The sequence below is a fragment of the Hesperophylax consimilis genome, chromosome 3 (genome assembly GCF_061612785.1).
Source record: "Hesperophylax consimilis isolate HC1 chromosome 3, BYU_Hcon_1.0, whole genome shotgun sequence".
Lineage (NCBI taxonomy): Eukaryota > Metazoa > Arthropoda > Insecta > Trichoptera > Limnephilidae > Hesperophylax > Hesperophylax consimilis.
In genome coordinates, this window is record NC_142838.1 from 19,223,111 (window position 1) to 19,245,642 (window position 22,532).

The window sequence follows — 22,532 nt, forward strand, 5'->3', positions numbered from 1 at the left end:
GATGGGTTATGTATCTGCACTGCTCTAACACCTAATTTGACGTTAAGAGTGTAATCTGTCTCGCTCATGTCACCGTTTCGGCTACTTCGGGCTGTCTCGATACTGCCCGATGCTGTTTTAGTAGTATGGTAAAAGTTGGTTTTGTGCATATCTGGGTATGCACGGAATGCGCGGAATTTTTTTACTAGAAGATAGCTCAAATAATGACCTGACGGGAATTACGAATTTCTTACAGCGATCACTGGGGCACAGATGTCGTTGTAATTTGTTATGTGGAGATTGAAGACAAGCAGTGCAATGCACAAATGCACGTACCAAGGAACCGCCTCTGATTGTAACTACTCCACTGTAAATATTTATTGTCAAACATAAACATCTCTAAATTTTAAGATCTTTAGAGTATATCTATGAGTCAATTCTTTCACAGAGATTACAATGTGTATAGATCATTAACATGTCCAAATACATTTTGATAACATCAAAGAAAATGTTTAATATCAGAAAATCAACAAGTAGTCGAAGGTCAAAATATTAAAATTGATAATTTAAAGACATAATAATACAAAAACATGAAACTAAATAAGTACAAAACTGTCTTCCGGCTTTAAGAAATTAATATTTTATGTATTGCGTGCCATGTTTATTGAACCAAAGTGAGAAAATTCATGATAACTCAAAACTATATGTCCACTGGAAGTAAAAAACTAAGTCTAACCGGTCTGATTATTGAATCTATGACAATATAATGCAATTTGAGGAGGTGGTTATGACGGCTCCATTATATTTTCAACAAAGTTCTTCGGCGTAGGAATTTGCGTAGTTAAGTGACATTTAAAAACATATTTTCTGACTGTCAATTAACAAATTTATTGATATTTAAGGATGCAAAGAGTATAAATACCATCATCATACTGTTGTATAGTGATGAAATGCTCTTAAAAGGCCGAGAATCGGTCAAAATAAAAGTAATCGTTCCTAATTAAAATGCGAGGTTAGTCTATATTTACCTGTCAAGTTCCGACAGAACCTGAAGTTCCTGTGAAGTGAGACTAATGTCTTCTGAATCATAAGACATTTTAGATATACAAAATACAACAGTTCCTCAAATTCACTGCAACAAACGATTAATCATAACACAAAAGTTAGCATAACTCGCGTCAACCCGATAAACCGCTATAAAACATCAAAACTTTGACAGCTTGTTGTACCATAAACAATATCTCAAAAAGAATTTTTTGGGGAAAATAGCAACGACGATTGCACATGTCATTTATTGTGAGTTATTCTTGTTTTATTGTATGGCAACACTTCATCTATTGTCACATCCATTTTCCTACAAAAACAAATTTTTATCTGTCAATTTCGTGCGAATACCACTGCTCTATACTTTTATGGAAGGAAAATGTTCCTTTCAACTTATTTAATCATATTAATAAGCATCCCGTGTAAGTTTCAGGATCATATACACTTAATACAGCTCTTTAACATATTCTATAATATAAATGACCTCTAATTTTTATCCATTCGTAGTTTTATCCGAGGGGCGTAAATTCATCGCTCAGAATCCCGAATGTGGCCCTGTGAAGCTGGTGAAACCATCGGGGGTGATTGAGAGTCCAGGTTACCCCCTCGGTTATCCAGATAGAATAAGTTGCACATGGCTTTTATTCTATCCACAGGGAGCAGAACTCAATTTGAGGTAGATTTTTTCATTGTGTATTGTGCTTTTAACATTCGACTTATCATGTCGCTTGTATTTAAGGTTTGAGTGGGTTCCGTCAAATTTCTAACTGAGTATTATTAATATAACTAGATTAAAACAACTCTCTTTACTTACACAATTATGATTGCCTCAGAGTAAATTGACATGTCGCTCTTGAGCCTTACCTGACCTACTATTTTAATTGGATCACAATGGGCTCGTATAATTCCAGGGTTGATAGGTTTCAAATAAGAGTACAAACAGTGTAATACTTATATCTAGGTTAGTTGTTGAATAGGTAAGCACTCGCCTTTCATCACTCAGGGTTCTCTGTCATTACTAAAATAATCTTTAAAAATGTAAACAAGAAGGTTTTTCACTTAAAATTATGTGGGTGTTATTATTTATTTCAGTGGACTATAGATTTTCCAGGAACACCCAAGATTTTTAGTATCGACGGTTCCATGATAACTCACACAATAACAATTCAACACACCTTTAAAAAGTTATATAAAGTCATAAAAAGCTATGAAAAAAAACCAACCCACGTAACCTATTTTTTGTTTCATCACTTTTCAAAAATGTGTTGATTTGTCAGTTGTCTGGATTCCATTACAACACAACACATATTTGAGCCTTTTTTATGCCGATGCAGATTTCAGCCATTTTAGTCTTCAATTAGAGATGGTTGTTATTCCAGTCCTCGGTGATTTCGCTCGATTGTTGGATTACTGGATCACCCAATATAATTTTTATGAGGAACATGTTCCTCATGGAATCCGAACATATTAGCATAACGATTATCCTTCCGCCACGGGGAACTGCTTTTTATTGTATATTTTGGCATTAGTGTATTTACCTACTCCATTGTCTTGTTAAAAACTTGAATTTGACCATTTCAGAGTGACTGACCTTGACATTGAGGAGGACCCCATCTGCATGGCTCCACCGTGCTGCACACACAACTGGCTGTCTTTCTCATCTTCCCCGCTCTGCGGACGTAACGTGTCCATTCCACAATTTTATGCTCAAAAGCAAAATGCTACCATCAAGTTCCACACGTCCAAGGTATGCTTAGTAAATTAATTTCAAATTTATTACTAAAAATCTTATTGGTTAAATCTCTAAATTGTTTTTCTTAAATAACACTCATTTTTAACTTATTTCGTTACTTTTATTATTATTACACCTGTGTTTGTATATAGTGGCGACCGGTGACTCATGTTTCAGGGGGTGCAATTTAAAAAAATATGAGGTCTTTTGTGTATAAAATGCATCACAAAATCTTTTATGTATGAAAATCACATGGATGGTGAAATACATCAGTAACGAGGTTCTTAAATTCTCTAATAGGCGATATATAAAATATGTAAATAGCATTAATGTTTTGTAATAAAATAAATGTAAAATAAAACACTTCACTATACTACAGCTAAAATCGGGCTATATGCATTGAATTTAGTTTTTTTTTTGCAAAGTTATGTTCCTTAAAAACTATTTCATTCATTTTAACGAAGTTCACTCAACACCAGACCTGACTTTATGGGAAGGGTACAAAATATTACATGCATTCCACCCGTAATATTTGTTATTTTAAGAAAGATTTCTACCGACCAACAACCCAAGTTTTTAAACTGAACACACGAGGGGGAGGGGATGAAAGTGCCCTCGCCTCGACAACTCATAAAAAGTTAAATAATGAACAAAAACAACAAAATCCTACCTACTATGCACCCACTACTAGAGGTTGTTCCTTAATACATGCATTTGTGCATTGCACTGCTTGACTTCAGTCTTCACATAACTTATGTACAAGTACATTTGTACCCCAGTCATCGATGTACAAAAGTATGCTCAAGTCGTAATTCCCGCCAGGTCATTATTTGAGCTATCTTCTAGTGTAAGACTCCCGCGCAAGAGCAAGCGGGCCGTGCGTGCCCCGATATGCTCAGAACCATGTTTTACCGTACTACTGAAACTGCATCGGGCGGTATCGAGACAGCTCGACCTAGCCGAAATGGTGACATGAGCGAGACACATTACACACTTAATGCCAAATCACGTGTTAGGCTGCCTCTACAGTTTTTCCTGTAAGTTGCTCACGTAAGCGACTTACGACAAATTTACCAATGTAAACGACACCATAAGTCGCTTACCGTAATTTATACCAAGTTACAGAAGTTTTTCTTACGTAAGTTTTTGACAGGTCTTACGTTTTTGTTTGACAAAATTGTGCATATTATCGCAGCGGCAATCCGATGTGTGCGGAAATGGGTATTATATGCGGATCCATGATCTAACCGTAAATAAACAAATCCCTGTTATCAAATATTATTAACTGACAGCTGTCAAAGTCGGCGGCAACGCGTTGTTGTCAGGAAGCCATCTTACCAAAAATAGAATTACTGGTGTAGCGGTCTCTGTGAGAAGTTCGTAAATTAAAATTCTAAACAACTTCTGTGAGCATTATTTGCGATAAGTTGGATGCATATGTAAGCGCTCCTGTGAGTATATTATCAAAAATTTACGAAAGTCGTAAATTTTACTTACAAGTGTAAACCCAGCCTTAGAGCAGTGCAGATATATAATTCATCCCGTGCATTATCAAAGTGCCTTGATGACAAGTGAACTTTGCATCACTTTGATCATGCGTAATCCAATGCATCTGGAATTTATTCGCTTAGAAATACTAATGTACAATGTTAGCGCTACGACATTCACACATAACTCGTGCGTGGTGAATTCAAATGAAATGAATTGCAGTAGGTACCCCTATTCATTCTTCTTCTCCAACTAAATTACACGCTAGGGTACATTTTAAAAGTGAAATGCACTGCTGGCAATTTCAGTCACGGTCCGTCTCTGCGCACTACCCTGTTCCTGTTTGGGAAACTGCCGAAAAATGGCGCATTGCCAAAATAAAGCCCATAAACACTTTTTATATATTTTATTTATATTTATTCAGTCAGTGGTGTCTTGTGACATTTTTGTCCTAAGATCTAACGAACACATCAATACTTATGATATAGCCACTACTTATTGTAGTAGGTAGATGGTATAGGGGTGCAGTTGGACAAATTTAAGAAAGTCTTTGTCTATAAACAGGTGGGACATCTCTACGCCACTGGTTACCACAGTAGTATTTCATTTGCTGATACATATTGTTATGATTCATTGTTTAAAAATATGCATGCCTGTGGTTTTGTTTCACAATAATCTTCTGATGTAAAATAATTGAATTAATAATATTTATTATGGAAATGAATAATGGTTTACACACATATCATAACTTCTAGGAGAGTATGTCCGTAAAAAAATATGTAAAAAGAAGTATGGACGTACACCGTACGGCGGTGCTTGTAGAAATCCTCGTATTAATATTATTGAATATATATTTTTGATTAATATGTGATTAATTCGGTTATTTTGATATCATATTTGTATTTTTTTGAACAAAGTTTGATTTTTATAACACATGCTATTGTTTGAACACTTTCTTCTCTCAAAAACTCACTCTTTTGGAGGTTAATAATATGTAATAACTTTTATTGACGCTGTAAGAAGGAAGTTTTCATTATATGTCTTATGTTTATATTATATTGTATATTGTGAATATAATGGTTATATATTTATATTCATTTTGACCCTTTCTTCAAAGTGATGACATGCATAATGTACTATGTATAACTAAAGGCGGGGTCTCCAGCGACAATATTACCACAAACATTGAACCAAATGTTCGTGCAAACATGAAATATTGTGGCAGTGCCACAATGTTTTTGTTTTAGACCGATGAAAAAAGTTGTTTCCCTGACCCAATGTTTTTGTTCTTGTCCGATGTTTTGAAAACATTTGGTCGCTGGAGATCCGAGTTTCTGGTTCTGACCTATATGTTTATGATTACAGCTGTTGCTCGGAGGACGAGGTTTTCGGATAGTCTATTTTATTTGCAAAGAAAATCAATTCCACTGCGCCGACAATTTGAGCTGTATTGATTATGAGATGCGATGCGATGGAAAGCCACAGTGCGATGATGGATCTGATGAACGGGATTGTACTGGACCTATTAAATCCACCATGATCCTTGACGGTAATAATATTATAATGTTTGCATTTTTACACAAATTTTTTATTGTATTAAAAACTAGCTGAAGTCCCCGGTGTTGCCCAGGCTTTTTTTTCAGAGAGAAAAAAACAGAGTTTTTCAAAATAAGATGTAGGTAGTGACCTCCTTGACCTTATTTTGAAGGTCAAGTGCCCAAAATTTCATCAATCTCGGAATAAAACTGTACATTTGTATAGAAATTAAATCCACCCTGCCTGCCCGGTATCCGCCCTGCCATAGACACTATTCTTTATGTATATAAATAGAAAAGTTAGTTATGTGATCAGGAGATATTATGAACTACCTTTTCGTGATTAAAATTGGTGATTTTGAATAACATTTTAGTGATGTTTCAATTGCCTTTATTACATCATTTCAAAATCACAATCAACCTCTAACCTCCAAACCAATCTTATAGGCTTTGAAAACAAAAGACAATTTAAAGAAAAAATGTATTAGCACTGTTAGTAGTTTCCCATGTAAGGGTTTTTCTTTAGCTAGTAATATTTCTGCTTTAAAATGTAATGAGAATAGAAAAAATTGGGCCATAATCCGATGCAGTCATCCTATCATATCGTCTCAAAGGGACTAGGTACCAAGCAATTACAAATGTTTGCAAGGCTCCATGGACACCAATACAATACTTGGTATATCCATCATAACCATGAACGATCCTTTGAAAATATACATAAATGATTAAGCTGGAAATATTGTATGTATTCATTGATGTTATTTGCTATCCTCAGAATGCAGTGGGGATAACATGATTCCATGCGGCGGGGCGGACAGCGGCTGCTACAATAATGAGACCGAAAGGTGCAACCGGGCGGCCGACTGCTACTATACTGGCGCTGACGAGAAGTTCTGCGGCCCCTGTGGACGCAATTTGCTGCATTGCGAGTATGCTCTTAATTTAATACACACTTGTAACATTGTTTGCCAATGGATGGGTGATGAAAGGATTAATTGTATAAATTAATGATGGATCTTACGATTGTGACATTAATTGGTAATTACCAAATACAATAATCTAGTCATCTACGCACACGCACTGAACGCATTGTATGTAGGTAGTGATGAGATCTGATAAGGAAGTTAAATAATAGAATGATTTAAATATCAACAGACGCTAATTTATTAAATTATTAAAATACTTAACAATTATTAAAATACTTGATCAATAAAAATAAACATGAGACTCTAACAACATCTTATCTCCGGGCGTGTCAAGAATGTACGTGAGTTTAACGCCATCTTGATAAAATTTATGACTAACGAGCAGGTAACATTAATAAATTAAACACTTAAAATCTTGTAAGGAATGTCTGAGCGGGCGCCAGCGTGTTATAAAATAACAACGCAAGAAGTTAAATAAGTAATCCCTATTAGAATGATAAGTTACATGATTAAAAAAAGATAAAAGTGAAAAGACCTTTCGTGACTTGCAAAGTAGTCCCTCATTGTTCCAGTGTCGCACGAACACACCGTAGTCCTCTGAGTCCAGCCAGCAACTGAGCTCGACGAAGTGCGCTCCGCTTAGAGAGCTCGCAACAGTCTTGCCAATCGGAGAAAATTGACCACTGTTTATTCTAATCGGGTAGGGACTGCGCCGCCCAGAAGTACGCACTGCTACACACTTTTATTTAGTAATTACTCTTTGGTTCAGAGATGTGGCCCTTGAAATAAAGCATGATTATTTGCTAATTGAATTGAAATTCATACTACATATTTAGGAGGAGTTGTGAAAAATATTCACATAATTGTATGGCTAAATCAAATTAAATTTTGGGACTAGGTTATTACTTTTGTGCTTGTCAGAATAAACTGATTTTTAAATTTATAAATACGATGTAGGTTTAATAATCAATGCTAAAAAAACGAAGCTTATGCACATCAGATCTCCTCATTATAACATCACCATAACTCCTAAAATTATTTCTCATGATTTTAATTGCATCCATAACTTTGTAATACAACCATGCTCATGTAAAAATATTGAACTTGTTTCAAAATACGTATATCTAGGCTTAACAATTGATTGTAATTTTAAATGAGATATACATATACAAAAAGTCTGCACACGGCTTAGAGCTATAGTGAGCAAACCTTATAGATTGAAGTTTTTTGTTCCACCAAATACCCTTAGAATAGTATACCTGTCATTGGCGGAATCCCTAATAAGATATGGAATAACTTCATGGGGACATTCAACAAAAATAAATCTTCTTTCAGTCCAAAACGTACAATATTCTTTGGTAAAATTATTATTAAACAAAACTAAATACGAACAAAGATATGACGTACCAAAGTCATTACTATACAATTCTGTAAATTTATTATCTGTTCGTGCTATATTGTGGCTTAAAATTGCGAGTCAGCATACATCTCAATCTGAACATAATAAAATAGTGACACATGTTCATAATACAAGACTAATTGCAAACGATGGACTTGTAGTTCCCAGATACCTGAATAAATACGGTCAAAGAACTCTAGAATACCTCGTTTCAATAATTTACAACCTAAATTTGAGATGATTGAAATTGAATGTAATGTTGTGTGTCAGAACCGGGGGCTGCTACCCGTTGTCGGGCTGGTGCGATGGGGTGCGCCAGTGCCCCCGTGCCTGGGATGAGGGCCCCGGCTGCTCTGCCTGTCGCCCCGAGCACGTGTCCTGCGGCACCCCCGACCCCTGCCACTGCTACCACCCGCACACGCAGCGCTGCGATGGGCAGATGGACTGCCCCCACGGGGAAGATGAGGTGTCTTGCGGTGAGTTAAAGTTTATTACTTAAAACTTGTTTCTACAAAGTGAAAGATTGGGTTTCATATGGTGAGTCACTTTTAAATGCTTCTTTAGTTGATAATGATAATTCTAGTACACAAGATTCTCACTATTCCGCCAGAATATAAATAAAAGTTGACAAAACCTCATAGACCAGAAGGATTAAAAAGTCTCACCCTGACTTTCATAGTGTTGGATTATTGGAAGTGCTGTACTTTTAGCTGAATAATTACTGAGATCCCACTGTACTTATTGCACCTCACAACAAATTGGAGTGCCCAGATGATCAAATTCCACATAACACAATTTGTATTTATTAATTATATACATTTTTTTGTTTTTCTTACAGTTGCTGGCTGTGAAGAACAGATATCTTGCGCCAGTGTCCAGGAGTGTTACACTTCAGCACAGAGATGTGACGGAATCCCACAGTGCTCCGACCAGTCTGATGAGGTTGGCTGTTTCAGCCAAGGTACGGAACTTTGTCTTTACATATTATGAGTCAGGAGGTTACTGGTTCAATTCCTGCCAATGCACAATATTGTTGTATGAAGAATTTTATTTATGGGTGTTATAATATCTATGCTGGAATATACATACATAGTTTGTTTACATTTGATGTAACGGAGATTTAATAAATGCTTATATTTTTATAGCTTTGGCCCCCAAGTTCCGCTGTGGAAGCGCAGGACATTGTATCGACGAAACAAACATCTGCGATGGAAAGGATGATTGTGGCGATGGATCGGATGAAGTAGACTGCATCAAGGTACCTATTTAAAAAAAATTACTTTATCATTTACAAAAAAAATTACACATAATTTTATGTTAATTTTATTATGATAAAACTATACTAACAGACCGAACGATTAATAATAATGAACCGGATATAGCTTTACATGACAAAATTAAAAAAATTACTTGTATCATTGATGTCGCTATTCCAAATTGCTTTAATATTCAAAAATCTGTTTCTGAAAAAATAAGAAAATACACAGATTTAGGAAATGAGATTAAAAGAATTTGGCATTCTCAGACTATAAAAATATTACCATTTGTTATTTCGGCTACTGACATTATACCTAGCACTCTCATTCAAAATTTAGGCGTATTAGATTTGTTAAAGAATTTATATGTAAAAATGCAAAAATCGGTCATTTTAAATACATGTAGGATTACGAAAGATTTTTTAAATATTTATATTGAGGGATCAGTAGGATTTATAGGTCCAGTTAGGAGTTCTACCGAGCCTAACCCTCTGATATGAAAATATCTGGAGTCGGAGAATTATTTTCCCATTTGATCTCTGGTGAGTTGACGTGTTGTTCTTGTATTGTTTTGTATTTATTATGCTAATATAATGCACTTGCATAATGTGGATTGACTAGATGATCATTTGTGGTGGAATCAATGTGTGATCAAGTGTGTGGAAGGGTTTAATTTTTCCTGTGGGGAAGATTTAACCCAGACATAAAGTTTAAAAAAAATTATAAATAATTTATAAGATATTTCCCCAAAATTATGTTGAGCTTGTGTGTGTGGGGGGGGGTGTGTTATTATATTATCATTATTATTCAGTTTACATTTTCAGCGTGTTTTTTAAGGTTAAATTTTAGAATCTTTTAAATTGTTACATTATTACAGTAGAACCTCGTTAATTCGAAATCCATGGGACATCAAAAATCAAATTTCGAATTAACAAATTCCCACGTAATTCGAAATTTTATGAAAAAAAAAAAAAAATGATTTTCTCGGCCGCCTCTTCAAATCCCGTTGGTATTTTAGTTGTAAATTCGTATTAATACCAATTATTTCTTTATTTTCGCGGTCGATTACCGTAGTGGCCGGCTCTTTAAATTCAGATATTTGCAATAAATTCGTAAAAATGCTATATATTTACACGTAAATCGAGATTTCGCTGCCGATTTCGGTCGCGGCCTACCCTTTAAATTGAGATATTCGTAAAAATACGATATATTTCCGCGTAAATCGAGATTTCGCGGTAATTTTCCGTCGCGGCCGGCTCTTTATTTCAAATATCTGAATTTAAATTTGTAAAAATACGATATATTTCCGCGTAAAATGAGAATTCGCAGCCGTATTCCGTCGCGGCCGGCTCTTCAAATTCAGATATTCGAAATAAATTCGTAAAAATATGATATATTTTCGTGTAAAACGAGAATTCGCGGCCGGCTCTTCAAATTCAGATATTTGGTGTAAACTCGTATAACTACGACATATATCCGCGTAAAACGTATTTTCTCGGCCCTCCAAACTCGGATATTCGAAATAAATTTGAAAAAGTACGACATTCCAGTGTAAATCGATTCAGATTTACAAAATAATAATACTAATTAGGACGATGTATAACCACGTAAAAATACATTTTTCGGCGTTTTACCGCCACGGCTGACTTTTAGATTCATATTTACGAAATATTATGATTTATTTTCGCAAAAAACAATTTTTTTCGAATTACACGAACAAATTTTCTTGCGCGGACAAAAATAAATTTCGAATTACAAATTAACGAATTTCGAATTAAAAAAATTTTTGTATGAAAAAAATTTTCTGCGGAAATTTTTTTGGCGAAAATTTCGAATTACGCGTTTTTTCGAATTATCGGGGTTCGAATTAACGGGGTTCTACTGTATATGTATTTCTGAATCTTTCTGGTACTTAATGAATTAAAATTTTTACTAAGATATTTATAATTTAATTGCTCCATTCTTTTTTACATTTTGGAGAGAATTGGCGTTTGTCTAAGATTTCTATAATTTTTAAATGGTTTTATTTAGAATATTATCTTTGCAAATTTGCATTGTTCCATGGTATACGGTATATATAAAAAAAAGACAAACATTCCCGGGTTACGAATAACCTGAAAATATTTGAAAATCTCCTACTACCACCACAGTAAGCTGAAAATTTGTGTTGTGATGGAGGACTTAGCCAGCCGAGGAATTGAACACACTACGCCTGAGTGGGACCCAAGCACGATGTCAACTCGGCCACCGACCGGTCTTTATTATTTATGTCTTCGGTATTTATTATTATTAGTTGATCTGCAAAAGATTCCCAACTGTCTAGAGTTAGTGAGTGGGAGAGGAAGGAGATGGAAAAGAGAAACGTTGAGAAAAACCCGGCTACTCAGATCTGGTCATAAAACATGACCATGTAAAATGTTTGACGATGACCATGTTTGACGGCCGGCATAGTCCAGTGGTAACGCATTGGACTGCCATTCCGAAGGTCGCAGGTTCGAACCCGGCATGCGCAAATAAATTTTATTTGATTAATTTGTGTTATTTCACTATTAATTAATTAAAATAATATATAGTATATTTGCGGCACGTTCCAGAGTGGAAGATACTACCAGTATCGCCCTGGTGTAAGACCACCATTCAGAATTGAAACGTTGCTCCAAATGGCTTTAGCCGTGTTTAGTGACTAGATCTGAATAGCCAGGTACTTCCCCACCTTCCTCTTTCCCTTCCCCACTTACCTTCAGCCTCACAACATCCCCCAATTGGGGATGCCATAGTCTCACTAGCTCCAGACGGGAGCAGTTGGGACTCTTGTGAAGTATTCACTATAAAAAAAATAAAAAACAACGTAAAGCCATTTCTAGCAACTTTTCAATTCTGAATGGTGGTCTTTTACCAGAGCGATACTGAGAGTATCTTCAATTTATTTTATTATATATGCATTGAATTTTTTTTTATTACTACTTGATAGCAGTTTATTTATGGTTCCTTGACCGGATAAATGATAACTTGTGGTAAGACTAAATATATCAAATGAATGCAGTTAAAATAATAAGCAATCCAGCACTAACTTATCTACAAATAATATGTACATGTTTAGTGACGATTATATCGATATCTCGATGTTAGTTTTAGATTTAGCCTACCAACCAACCTATTACATATAATATTGCAGAGTTTATCAGAAGAGCAAATTTATCAAAGTTCATCATCAGTACTCGATATATCGATATTACTTGGCCAAACAACAAAACTTCTTCTGTGTGCCAAGTCTAGTCCGGTCCATGGAAGAAATGGTGAGATGGTTATTTAGTTATTTAAAAATACCCATAGCCAGTAGAACCGAGAAGGCAATGCTGTGAGGGTGAAGGGAGGGGAGAGTGGAAGGAGAGGGAGAGAATGAAGGTCACCAAACACGAGAGTATCTACCACTCTGAAATGTGCCGATACTGAAATGTGAAATATACTCTCTTTATTTTATTTTAATTATGTGTCAAATAACAAATCTAAATTAGATAAATTTGTTTGCACACTCCGGGTTTCAAGCCCTGAGGAGGCACTTTTGTATTGAAACTGATTGATTGTTTTCGTAAAATAAAATGATGTACACAATGATAGATTACGTCACCACAGGTTTGCCACGAGAGAGAAAGTGTGGGAATAAACATGCACGAAACGTAAAAAAGGGCAAAAAAGCAAGCTCTCTCTTGTAATAGATTGAAGCAAATAGGAATTTTATTGGTAAGTAAAATCATTTTCTTTCAGAATTCCGTAGTGACCGTAGTGGTGATGGGGTCGCTGGCGTGCGGCCTGATCGCCGTGCTGGGCGTGGCTTGCGGCTGGCGCTACTACTCGTCACGCGCGCCCATGCCTATCATCAGCATCAACAACAACAACTACCAGCGCCAGGTGGACCAGGGCGGCCCTCTGGATGAGGCCAGCCTGTACCACCTGTACCGGGAGCCGCCGCCTTCTTACCACGAGGCCGTCCTGCAGGGGGCCGCAACTCCCACCTACTGCCATCCCACGAGGTGCGATTCAACTGCCATAGCAATTTCTAACTTCATCATTTTATTCTCTAGGAATACTGATTTTTTTTTTTTTTTAATACTAACTCGACGCAGAAGGCCCTGGGGGAAATAATTTCCCTCAGGGCTTATGCCATGTTTGGGCAGTTTTGTTTTTACGAAAGAAAGGAGTGAACCTGGATCTTTAAAAAGACTCATGTTGTAAGAGGGATTAAACACGGAGACCGGCAAATCATCCCACAGCCGAGTTGTTGCACAAAAGAAAGAATCGTAGAAGTGACCCATTATCATGTGACAAATGTCAACCATGTACGCGTGCATTTGGCTGCACCAGTGTCGAAGGAATCAATGACGCTAGTTTCTCGGAGCATCTTCCGTTGAAATATCGGTAGAACGAGGACAGCATATCCGCCAGCCAATAAGGATGCTCACATATCTGAACCATTCATAGCCAAGAAAGCAGTCCCCAATATTAACAAATCAGTGACATCCCTGAGTACATTCGTAGTACTTTTCAAGTTGCGCTTAACTACGGTAACTATTTTTGGGACTTAAGTTAAAGCTGAGCAAGAGTCAATTTATGAATATGACAACCTTGGAACCAACCAAAAAATTCAATTAAAAAAAGAGTGGAAACTCGATTGAAGCCGATTATTAAGGCCAGTATCATATGGGTAAATCATTGCAGATACATGAACATGGCTTCACGTGGTGAGTCCAACATCCCGGTGGCCGTTCCTCGCCGCCAGCGTCCCACTCGTTCCACACGCCCCCGCCCCTCCCGGCCCCTGCCTAAACCTCCGCAGGTCATCAAGCCGGATGAGTCCATCCTCGTATCCACAGCTTCTTCTCAGGTACTCAAATATCCATCAAACCCATAAATTAGTCGAAATTCATTGTATTTTTTTTTGTGAGGTACTTTTGTACTTGGGTGGGTGATTCAAACTCCATCAAATCAGAACCATTTTTAAATTAGAATGTTCCCCGCTAAACGCCGATTCTAGTCTCATTTTAGCTTTTCATTAAATGGTGATAATCATTTGTCCCGTGTCATAATCAGCTGTCGATGCACCGCCATTGTACTCATTGTCGCCACTATGCCGTTTTTGCCAATCGTGGTTCTGGAATATGGTTCCCTTCGAACGACAAGGTTTTACCTGCCATTCTTATTCAACGTTTGAATCCCGAATAAAATACTAACACTTGAAATTGGACTATTTTAAGTTTTATGAAACTTTGCGTAAAGTCAATTTTGGCCAACATGTCAGATAGAGCCTTGTAGTCCTAAGGGAACTATAGTAAATACTCGCGTCTGTGCTGTGACGGCCACTCTACATGTTCTTTTCACATCTACCGGCACAGACACGTAGCGTGTCAGACATGGTTCAATTAGTTGCCTACATTATATATGAACACATTCACATCATAGCTTAGCATTTCCAGGCCGGCACCGGCCAGCACCATCGGACAAACTCGGCCAGAATATTTTGTATGTCTGTTGTAAAATATTAAATTATGCTAAATGGTGAAATATTTTAATTATTGAAATATTTTAATTATTTATTATCGTCTATGTAAACTATAATCAGCTGCAAAATGTGTGTACGAGAATTGAAATAAATAAAATAATAAAAATAACAATTGTCTTCAGTGAAATTCACATTTTCAAATCATATAGTTCAGTTATCATCGTCGTGTAACAAACTTCTTGGGTTTGTAATAAGAAAAAGTAACCATTTTTAAGCCCGAAACAATGATATTCGACTGCATTATACGATCTAAACTACCCGTTAACTAAACTAAAAGTTCCCACGATTCATGCGTCACATGGATTGGCATTACGACTCTCTTCAATCTAGGAGGAATGGGGCCCTTTCACTCACGGCACTTAAAAAATAAACTATTTTATTGACACCCCACACCTCCTGAAATGCCATAAATTGTTCGTACCAAACAACTTATTATCATTATGTTCAATTTGGGAGGCGGTTATGGGTACCGCCGCCCCAGCAACCATTTATTGGATAACCAACACCCCTGCCATAGGTCACCCCAAGGAGTTCACTTCGTTTGGTGACTTAGCAGGGGTGCCTGGGTTCATGGGGTGAGGTTTGTCTAGGTCTTGGTGGCGGATACGTTTGCCCACCTATTGTGTGTTGTGTCCAATCGGGAGAGACTGGTTTTGGGAGACCTTTTGACCTCTCCAGCCGGACTCTCTCTACCCATCGCCTTGCACCGCAGTGGGAGAGATGGATTCATACGTCCGTCACTCTAGGACACGTTGAACCCCGGATAAAAAAAACCCTCCACACAGAATCCCCAAAGATCACATAGGCCCTGAGGGAAAAAATTTTTCCTCAGGGCCTCCTGTGTCAAACTAATTTGAAAGAAAAAAAAAACATACATTCAGTTACGACACCATGTATTCCACATGCAGAACGAAAGTGCTGACCAAGTATAGCTTGAAAGAGAGGTACTGCTAAATGACTTTAGGTCTCTTGACATTTTCAACAACACCTTGTAGGTTTCAAGTCATATTAGGCAAGAACTGTAACACATTTTTACATTAACATGTCTTTTTATGGAAATGTGGGAGTGAACCTGGGTCTTGAAGATACCCTAAATGAGGGCTGCCAGGCAATTTCCCCTCACCCTGGATTTGGCTTCAATGTCAATCATACTAAATTGCATTAAGTTCAGGGGTTTTTAGGTTCATGGTGTTGTGTCTGTGCTGTGCTGGTAAATGTCTGATACACTGTGTTTGTGCCGTTAAAATTTGTGATATTCGTTTTCCAATTGCTGGTATAGCTGGCTTTGAATGTTATTCTTTTATTGGATTTTAGCAACTAGTTCAGGCGGTAGCCATTTTTATATTTTGAAAGGTGATTTTTGGGCTCAACCAAATTTTTCTTCTGATTTTTTTTTGTGATATAATTTTCTAAACTATTTTTTCAATGTTTAATTATTTATGGTTTTTTTTTTAAATTTTATATTTTTGGTATGTTGTATTTTTGATATGTAATGCAGTGTAGTGTAGTAGTAGTTTTTAGTAAAAAAAAGCCAACATTTTTTAAATGACTACAATTATTATCAAGCAACAAATATTCTCTGCCACTGCCAGTTTATATAAGGTTTGAAAGGGTTAAAAAGTAATCAGTAGAGTATGTACTGAACAAAAATGACCCCTAGTGCATTCATCTTCATCATCGGTGCTACTACCCTTGTATAGTCCTGGCCACTAGAAATCCCATCCACTCTTGCCTGTCTCTTGCTGTTCCAGTTCGTTAAACTAATCCCAGCGAGAGATCGTATGCGACGTCATCGTTCTAGCATCTTCTGTCTCTTTCATTTTGATACAAGGCGCGTAAAAAGGAAGAGGACGATTGTCAATAATGTGCATACGAGCGTTCGCTAGCACTATTATACTGTTGTGGTAAATAAACTGTCTTCCTTGCGTGTCTCAAGGAAAATGCTGTGTTTTTAGTTATCACGGCAGTATTTGCCTAAAGATGCAGTGTTTGCTTTCACACCGTCCACCCACCGAAGTTAAGACTCCTAGTTTAAGTCTAGCAGGCTTATTATAGAAAATATCTGTTTGGTGTTCAGCAGTTCAGCTATCTTCCATCCTTGCTAAGTGCCTATAGGAGCCAAAACAGTTATTTAATCTGAAGAGGGATACTTCACTATCCACAGAATATCTGTTGTATCTTGTGTGACAGCATTTAACCTTGTCCTGATGTTGTATATATGTGTGCAGGTGATACAGGGTGACCAGTACTACCCCGAGGCGGAACTTCCCACTGACCAGGACACCCCGATGCTGGAACTCACAGACAATAACGTCAGCACCTCGGGAGCCGATATCTCGAACCGAGAAACCGACTCTCGCTCCCCCAGCGGCACCTCCATGTCCAGTTTGGTCTCCTGTGAATCTCACGGCAGTTACACGGCCATGTCTTAGTAATGCAAATATTCCCTTTCTGATTTAATAATAGATGCAATGAATGCGTACATATATTGTATTTCTCTCCCAATTTCTGGTTGTTAGTACGTGTACCGAATTCTATATTCTAAATTAGAGAATTTGTTAGGGCACAATTTCCGAACAGAAGGCATACCGGCTAAAATTCCTTATGAATAAATATTGGGATGATTTATTATTTCATCTCTTTGCTATTGTATCTCGTAAGTATACCATATCAGGTGTATAATTGCAAATCCTTTGTACATAATACTTTACATTAATCATGTTTTTCAGTCACTGGTGATGAATTTACGTAGATTGTAGTTTATCTATCTTACTTGTAAGTTTTATAACTATGCGCGCTGTAAAGTCTTTCTTAAAATTAATGCGGTTTTTGATTTGCATATCAGAATCAGTGTTTTTTTATGAAATATTGTTTTCTAAGAATTATATTCAAAAATCTCAAATGTCCAATAGAGTTGAATATTTGATTAAAACCAAATATCAACCATGCAATATTATTGGGCAATTAACATGAAAATATGTTTGTATGAAATTGAGAAAATGGTTATTATTGATGTTAATGTTAGATAGATAAGTAATTTTTGTTTTTGTTTTAAAATAATATGTGTTTGCATATATTATTTCACCATTGATAGTGTGATTGTGATCTGAGATGTCCTGATACATCATTATTGCCTGTTAAGTTCAAATTCAACAAACAGCGTAAATATAAATGAGTGCTCTATATGGAAGTACAATAGATAATATAAAATACTACATTGAATATCTTATCAATAGTGCTTCAGAATCTACAAATAAAATTAAAGTTTTATGTATATAATTTGGGACCTCCTCTTGAGTACAAAGCTGAAAATGAAGTAAGTGAATATGGAGAGATAAAGCATTGTTTTTTTATTATATATTTTTACGATTTTATTCCTTCCAAAGTGAAAATTTATATAAATTAATATTTATTTACTAAAAAGCTGATTGATTTTTCTTCGAATAAAGAATGTTTATTGTTACCTATATATTATTCACATGCGCACTATGTTTTGAGGCATTGGACTGGACATTTTTTATTTTGTTTTCATTCTTTTTACGAGATCCCACTTTTTAATATAAGTTAATAGTAAACTACAATATTATATTTTAGGTTCAATGTAATATAATGTTGTTTTAAATTTCAGATAAAGAAAAAAAATTAGAGACATTTGTACTATGAATCTACACTGAAATTTACGAATCATTGTTCCTGTAAAATACTGTGTTTTAAATATTTTTTAAAGATATAAGGTCAAACGTTTGTTTTAATATCTTATAAAAAATGGAATAATGGGGCTTACACACTTGCCCCATACTCTCATGGCTTGGCCTATTTCAGCATGGTCTGTCACAGGCTTAATGCTTGTTGTAAAATCTCAGCAACCTTTTCCTCTCCCGAATATAAGAAATTAATTGCTCCAAAACATCTTACATAGAATACACAAGGTAGTATCTTTCAATGAGAATAAACTAAAATACCAATATCTCGAGTTAGCCATATTTTAATATTATGTATATTGAGGCTTGGGAGGAATATTCTCTCCACGATAAGAGCGATACTTAATTCTCACAATTAGTTATCGCCCATTTAAATGTGCTTTTTCAAATTTGGGATTGTTTACGTCCCGCTTTAAAAAACTTCAATGTTAATAGATTATGTATAATATGTACTCAGCACACAATAGTACCTGGGCATAAGAATTTAGAATTAAATTAAATTAGCAAAAATCTATAAAAATTTAATTTGAAGTAAAGCTCGAAACGTGGGCAAACTGTTACAATTAGGTAGTAGGTTAATATGGGAACATAATTTAATAGCTTTTAAGTCAGAAGTGTTATAGATATTTTTATGGAAGTCATTTGAAGTCAGAAATTCCCAATCAATAATAGTTAGGTCAGAAAATGTATGGTATTGTGTTATATGTAAATCCTGTAATAAATGTATATTATGTAAAGAGTATCTTGTTTCTGAAAAAGAATTGCATTTTTATGAATTTTTAGAAACTACATACTTGTTACAGGCACTCTGTATTACTAATCAAGTATCGATCTGCCCAGGCTGTATTTGATGTATCGTTTGTATTTACAAATGAGTGTCATGTGACATGCACCATGTACTACTAATCAAACATCAATCTGCCCATGCTGTATTTGATGTATTGTTTGTATTTATAAATGAGTGTCATGTGACATGCACTATGTATTACTAATAAAGCATCATTCTGCCCAGGCTGTATTTGATGTATTGTTTGTATTTATAAATAAGTGTCATGTGACATGCACTATGTATTACTAATAAAGCATCAATCTGCCCAGGCTGTATTTGATGTATTGTTTGTATTTATAAATGAGTGTCATGTGATATGCACCATGTACTACTAATCAAACATCAATCTGCCCAGGCTGTATTTGATGTATTGTTTGTATTTATAAATGAGTGTCATGTGACATGCACCATGTACTACTAATCAAACATCAATCTGCCCAGGCTGTATTTGATGTATTGTTTGTATTTATAAATGAGTGTCATGTTACATGCACTATGTATTACTAATAAAGCATCAATCTGCCCAGGCTGTATTTGATGTATTGTTTATGTTAATAAAAGACATTGACAAAGGGTAATAACCTTTTGTCATCCAATAAACTCATTATTTTTTTAAGCAACATTTGAAATGGTAAACTTACGTACATATTATAAAATAATTATTGAAATTACATTTCAGACATTTAATAATTAAATTGCTTTGTGAATCTTTTTAAGATTAGATCTAAATGTAAACCACACCAAATCTAACCTCAACTTTTAGTGGTATACATTTGTTTAAGTGTGTACCATAAATTTCATCGTAGTAATGTAGAGTTTAACCCTATGACTGCCATGTCCACCGATGTATACATGTAAAATCAGTACCTCTATTTCCACATACCACTAAGGCCGCCATGTTCACTATCTACAGAAAATCCTTACCTCTGCTAAAGGCGGTTCTCCTTCGCGTTTAATGTTTTTTTGTTTTTCTAAACACCCGCACATAAAATGTTTTCTATCGGCTATGGATAACAAAACATTGTATATGCATACACAAATGTGTATGTCCACGCCCTAATGTTTCAATGTTTTATGTAAATGTTTGAAAAAACAAAACATTTTGTCTGCAGGAGACCCACCTTAACACATACATCTATAGGACTTTAATATAAAAGCATATAAATAGGCCTGTAGGCAAGTATCCCAAGGCTCGGTGGTTATTGAGTTATATATTTTTTTAAAGTTCAATAAAACTGTACAAAAACTGATGCGTAGTTAGGTTCACGAATTTACAAAACTTTATATTTTTTATAATTCTATTTTAGTAAACTATCCAAGGAGTTGAAAGATTGTTACAAAATAACAGAAGGAAAAATAACAATTGTCAGTCTTACATTTCAGTAGAAGAAAAATTGCTACTTAGAATAGTTGCTTTTAGTTAGTTTTACATCTATTAAACCCGAACTACTGACGGTAAGAACTGATTGTCATCCAATGTCAATAAGCAAACATAATTAACCTGATTTATGTGACTGTCGCATGTGTAATCCATGAGGTTTGACTAAAACACATTGTATCAACAAAACGTGTTGCATGATTGTTAAGAAACAGCATTCGAACATATGTCAGTTGAAGTAGAACAATTTTGCCCATGTAATTTTTTTTGTATAATTGCCAGAGATACAGTGATAGACATGAAACTAATTAGAATCCAATAGGTAGATTGTCTTTAAATGATGCAAAAAATTATCCAAATTGTTTGCCCAGTTGATTGTTGTAGTTTTTGTTTATCTTAAAATGATCTGTCTTACATTATTGTAAAATAAATGTTTTCGTAAGTACATTATTTAGATAATCTCCAATGTTTATGTAGATTTTTGTTTTATACTTCTTATCTGTATGCAAAGTGTTGGTGTATATTTTTTGTATTGTATTATAAAGTATTTTATTATGTTAGTTGTTTAAGACATTTTAAAAATTGTTTAAATATTCTATTGTTGCACACAAAGGCTCAATCAAATTCAATTTCCAATGTTACAAAGGCCAGTACCAACATCGTTTGAATCATTCCATGGTTTATTAAATTGATTTATAATAATAATTTTCTTTATCTTCAAAGGAATTTAAAAATGGTTTTTTTGCCTCCGTTGTAACCTCCCCCTCTTTCTCATAAACAATAACGAGATGTAAAGTCAATAAAGTCAATCCTATACATAATACACACAGATAGAAAACTTTCATTGAATTTATACATTTTATTCACATCATATTTTGGGTCACAATCTTCGGCACTAGGGAAATAACTGAAGAAGAAGATACTTTTCATTATTTTTGGAGTGTATTTAAAAACAAAAAAACTCATCACTCTTCAAAACAGGAGAAAGGTCACTGTCATACATCCAATTTTGAAAAACCTCTCCCATTCTCTTTTCCCACACCTGAAAGCAGAATTTTGGTACTTCTTGATGAAATTTTTCACACACTTGACGTTCAAAAGAAGGAAAATTACCATCTACATCCGATTTCGGAAAACTCTGCGTAAAGCCCGGGCAATGTCGGGGTCTTCAGCTAGTTGAGAATAAATATGATCACCGAGTGTTTGACGATGGAAAGGTAAGAATTATTATTTTTTTTTAAATAAAGAAAACACTTTGTATTTAATCACACTTTTTATTACTATTATAACTGAAACCGGTTGATATGTAAAATAATAAATTAATGGTCAAATACAGAGTGTTTGTTTTATTTAAAAATATAATACCTAGCCGCATAGTAATTGCTTCTTACGAAAAAAAGAGATAAGATTTTTCTTTTGTTCAAAACTTTGGTTTGGGGGTAACTTTGCCGATATTTATTGTTGGAAAATTTGTTGAATAAACATTGTGTACTTGAAATGTTATTTTATGTGATAATCTCTTATTCTTAATTTTATAGTTGATATCTGTGATCATATCATCCAAGGTTAATTTTACTAACATTTATTTTATTTTATTAACAATCTTAAGGTAACCCTATAATCTGTAATATAATATGTATTAAAGTTATCTCAATAACTACATAGGTGTTACTTTCAAAATGTATTGTTGTAAAATTAATAAAATTAC

The 22,532-nt window shown here is 35.1% G+C and overlaps 2 protein-coding genes across 2 annotated transcripts in view; one reads left to right on the forward strand and one right to left on the reverse strand.

Moving 5' to 3' along the window:
* The window catches only part of Utx (Utx histone demethylase), a 118,667-nt gene extending 117,491 nt beyond the window's left edge, over nucleotides 1–1,176 (reverse strand). Inside the window, exon 1 of the mRNA XM_089649009.1 lies at nucleotides 1,008–1,176. Within this exon, the coding sequence (XP_089505135.1) occupies nucleotides 1,008–1,075 (68 nt within the window). The 5' untranslated portion in view covers nucleotides 1,076–1,176. The remainder of the gene's footprint in view (nucleotides 1–1,007) is intronic.
* A 140-nt stretch (nucleotides 1,177–1,316) lies between these two features.
* LOC149425083 (low-density lipoprotein receptor-related protein 12-like) lies at nucleotides 1,317–22,532 on the forward strand. The gene is made up of 11 exons (XM_089649020.1): nucleotides 1,317–1,445; nucleotides 1,531–1,699; nucleotides 2,605–2,770; nucleotides 5,609–5,792; nucleotides 6,554–6,707; nucleotides 8,374–8,579; nucleotides 8,942–9,064; nucleotides 9,249–9,361; nucleotides 13,125–13,390; nucleotides 14,076–14,241; nucleotides 17,145–22,532. Exons 1-11 carry the CDS (start codon nucleotides 1,403–1,405, stop codon nucleotides 17,346–17,348), a joined length of 1,794 nt encoding a protein of 597 aa, XP_089505146.1. The 5' UTR covers nucleotides 1,317–1,402; the 3' UTR covers nucleotides 17,349–22,532.

What these genes read in the sequence shown, in the direction of transcription:
- LOC149425083 (XM_089649020.1), top strand. Translation starts at nt 1,403, where the DNA reads ATGTTCCTTTCAACTTATTTAATCATATTAATAAGCATCCCGT. An exon ending in CATATTAATAAGCATCCCGT is followed by an intron (nt 1,446 to 1,530) that starts GTAAGTTTCAGG and finishes ATCCATTCGTAG; the next exon opens with TTTTATCCGAGGGGCGTAAA. An exon ending in CGCAATTTGCTGCATTGCGA is followed by an intron (nt 6,708 to 8,373) that starts GTATGCTCTTAA and finishes GTTGTGTGTCAG; the next exon opens with AACCGGGGGCTGCTACCCGT.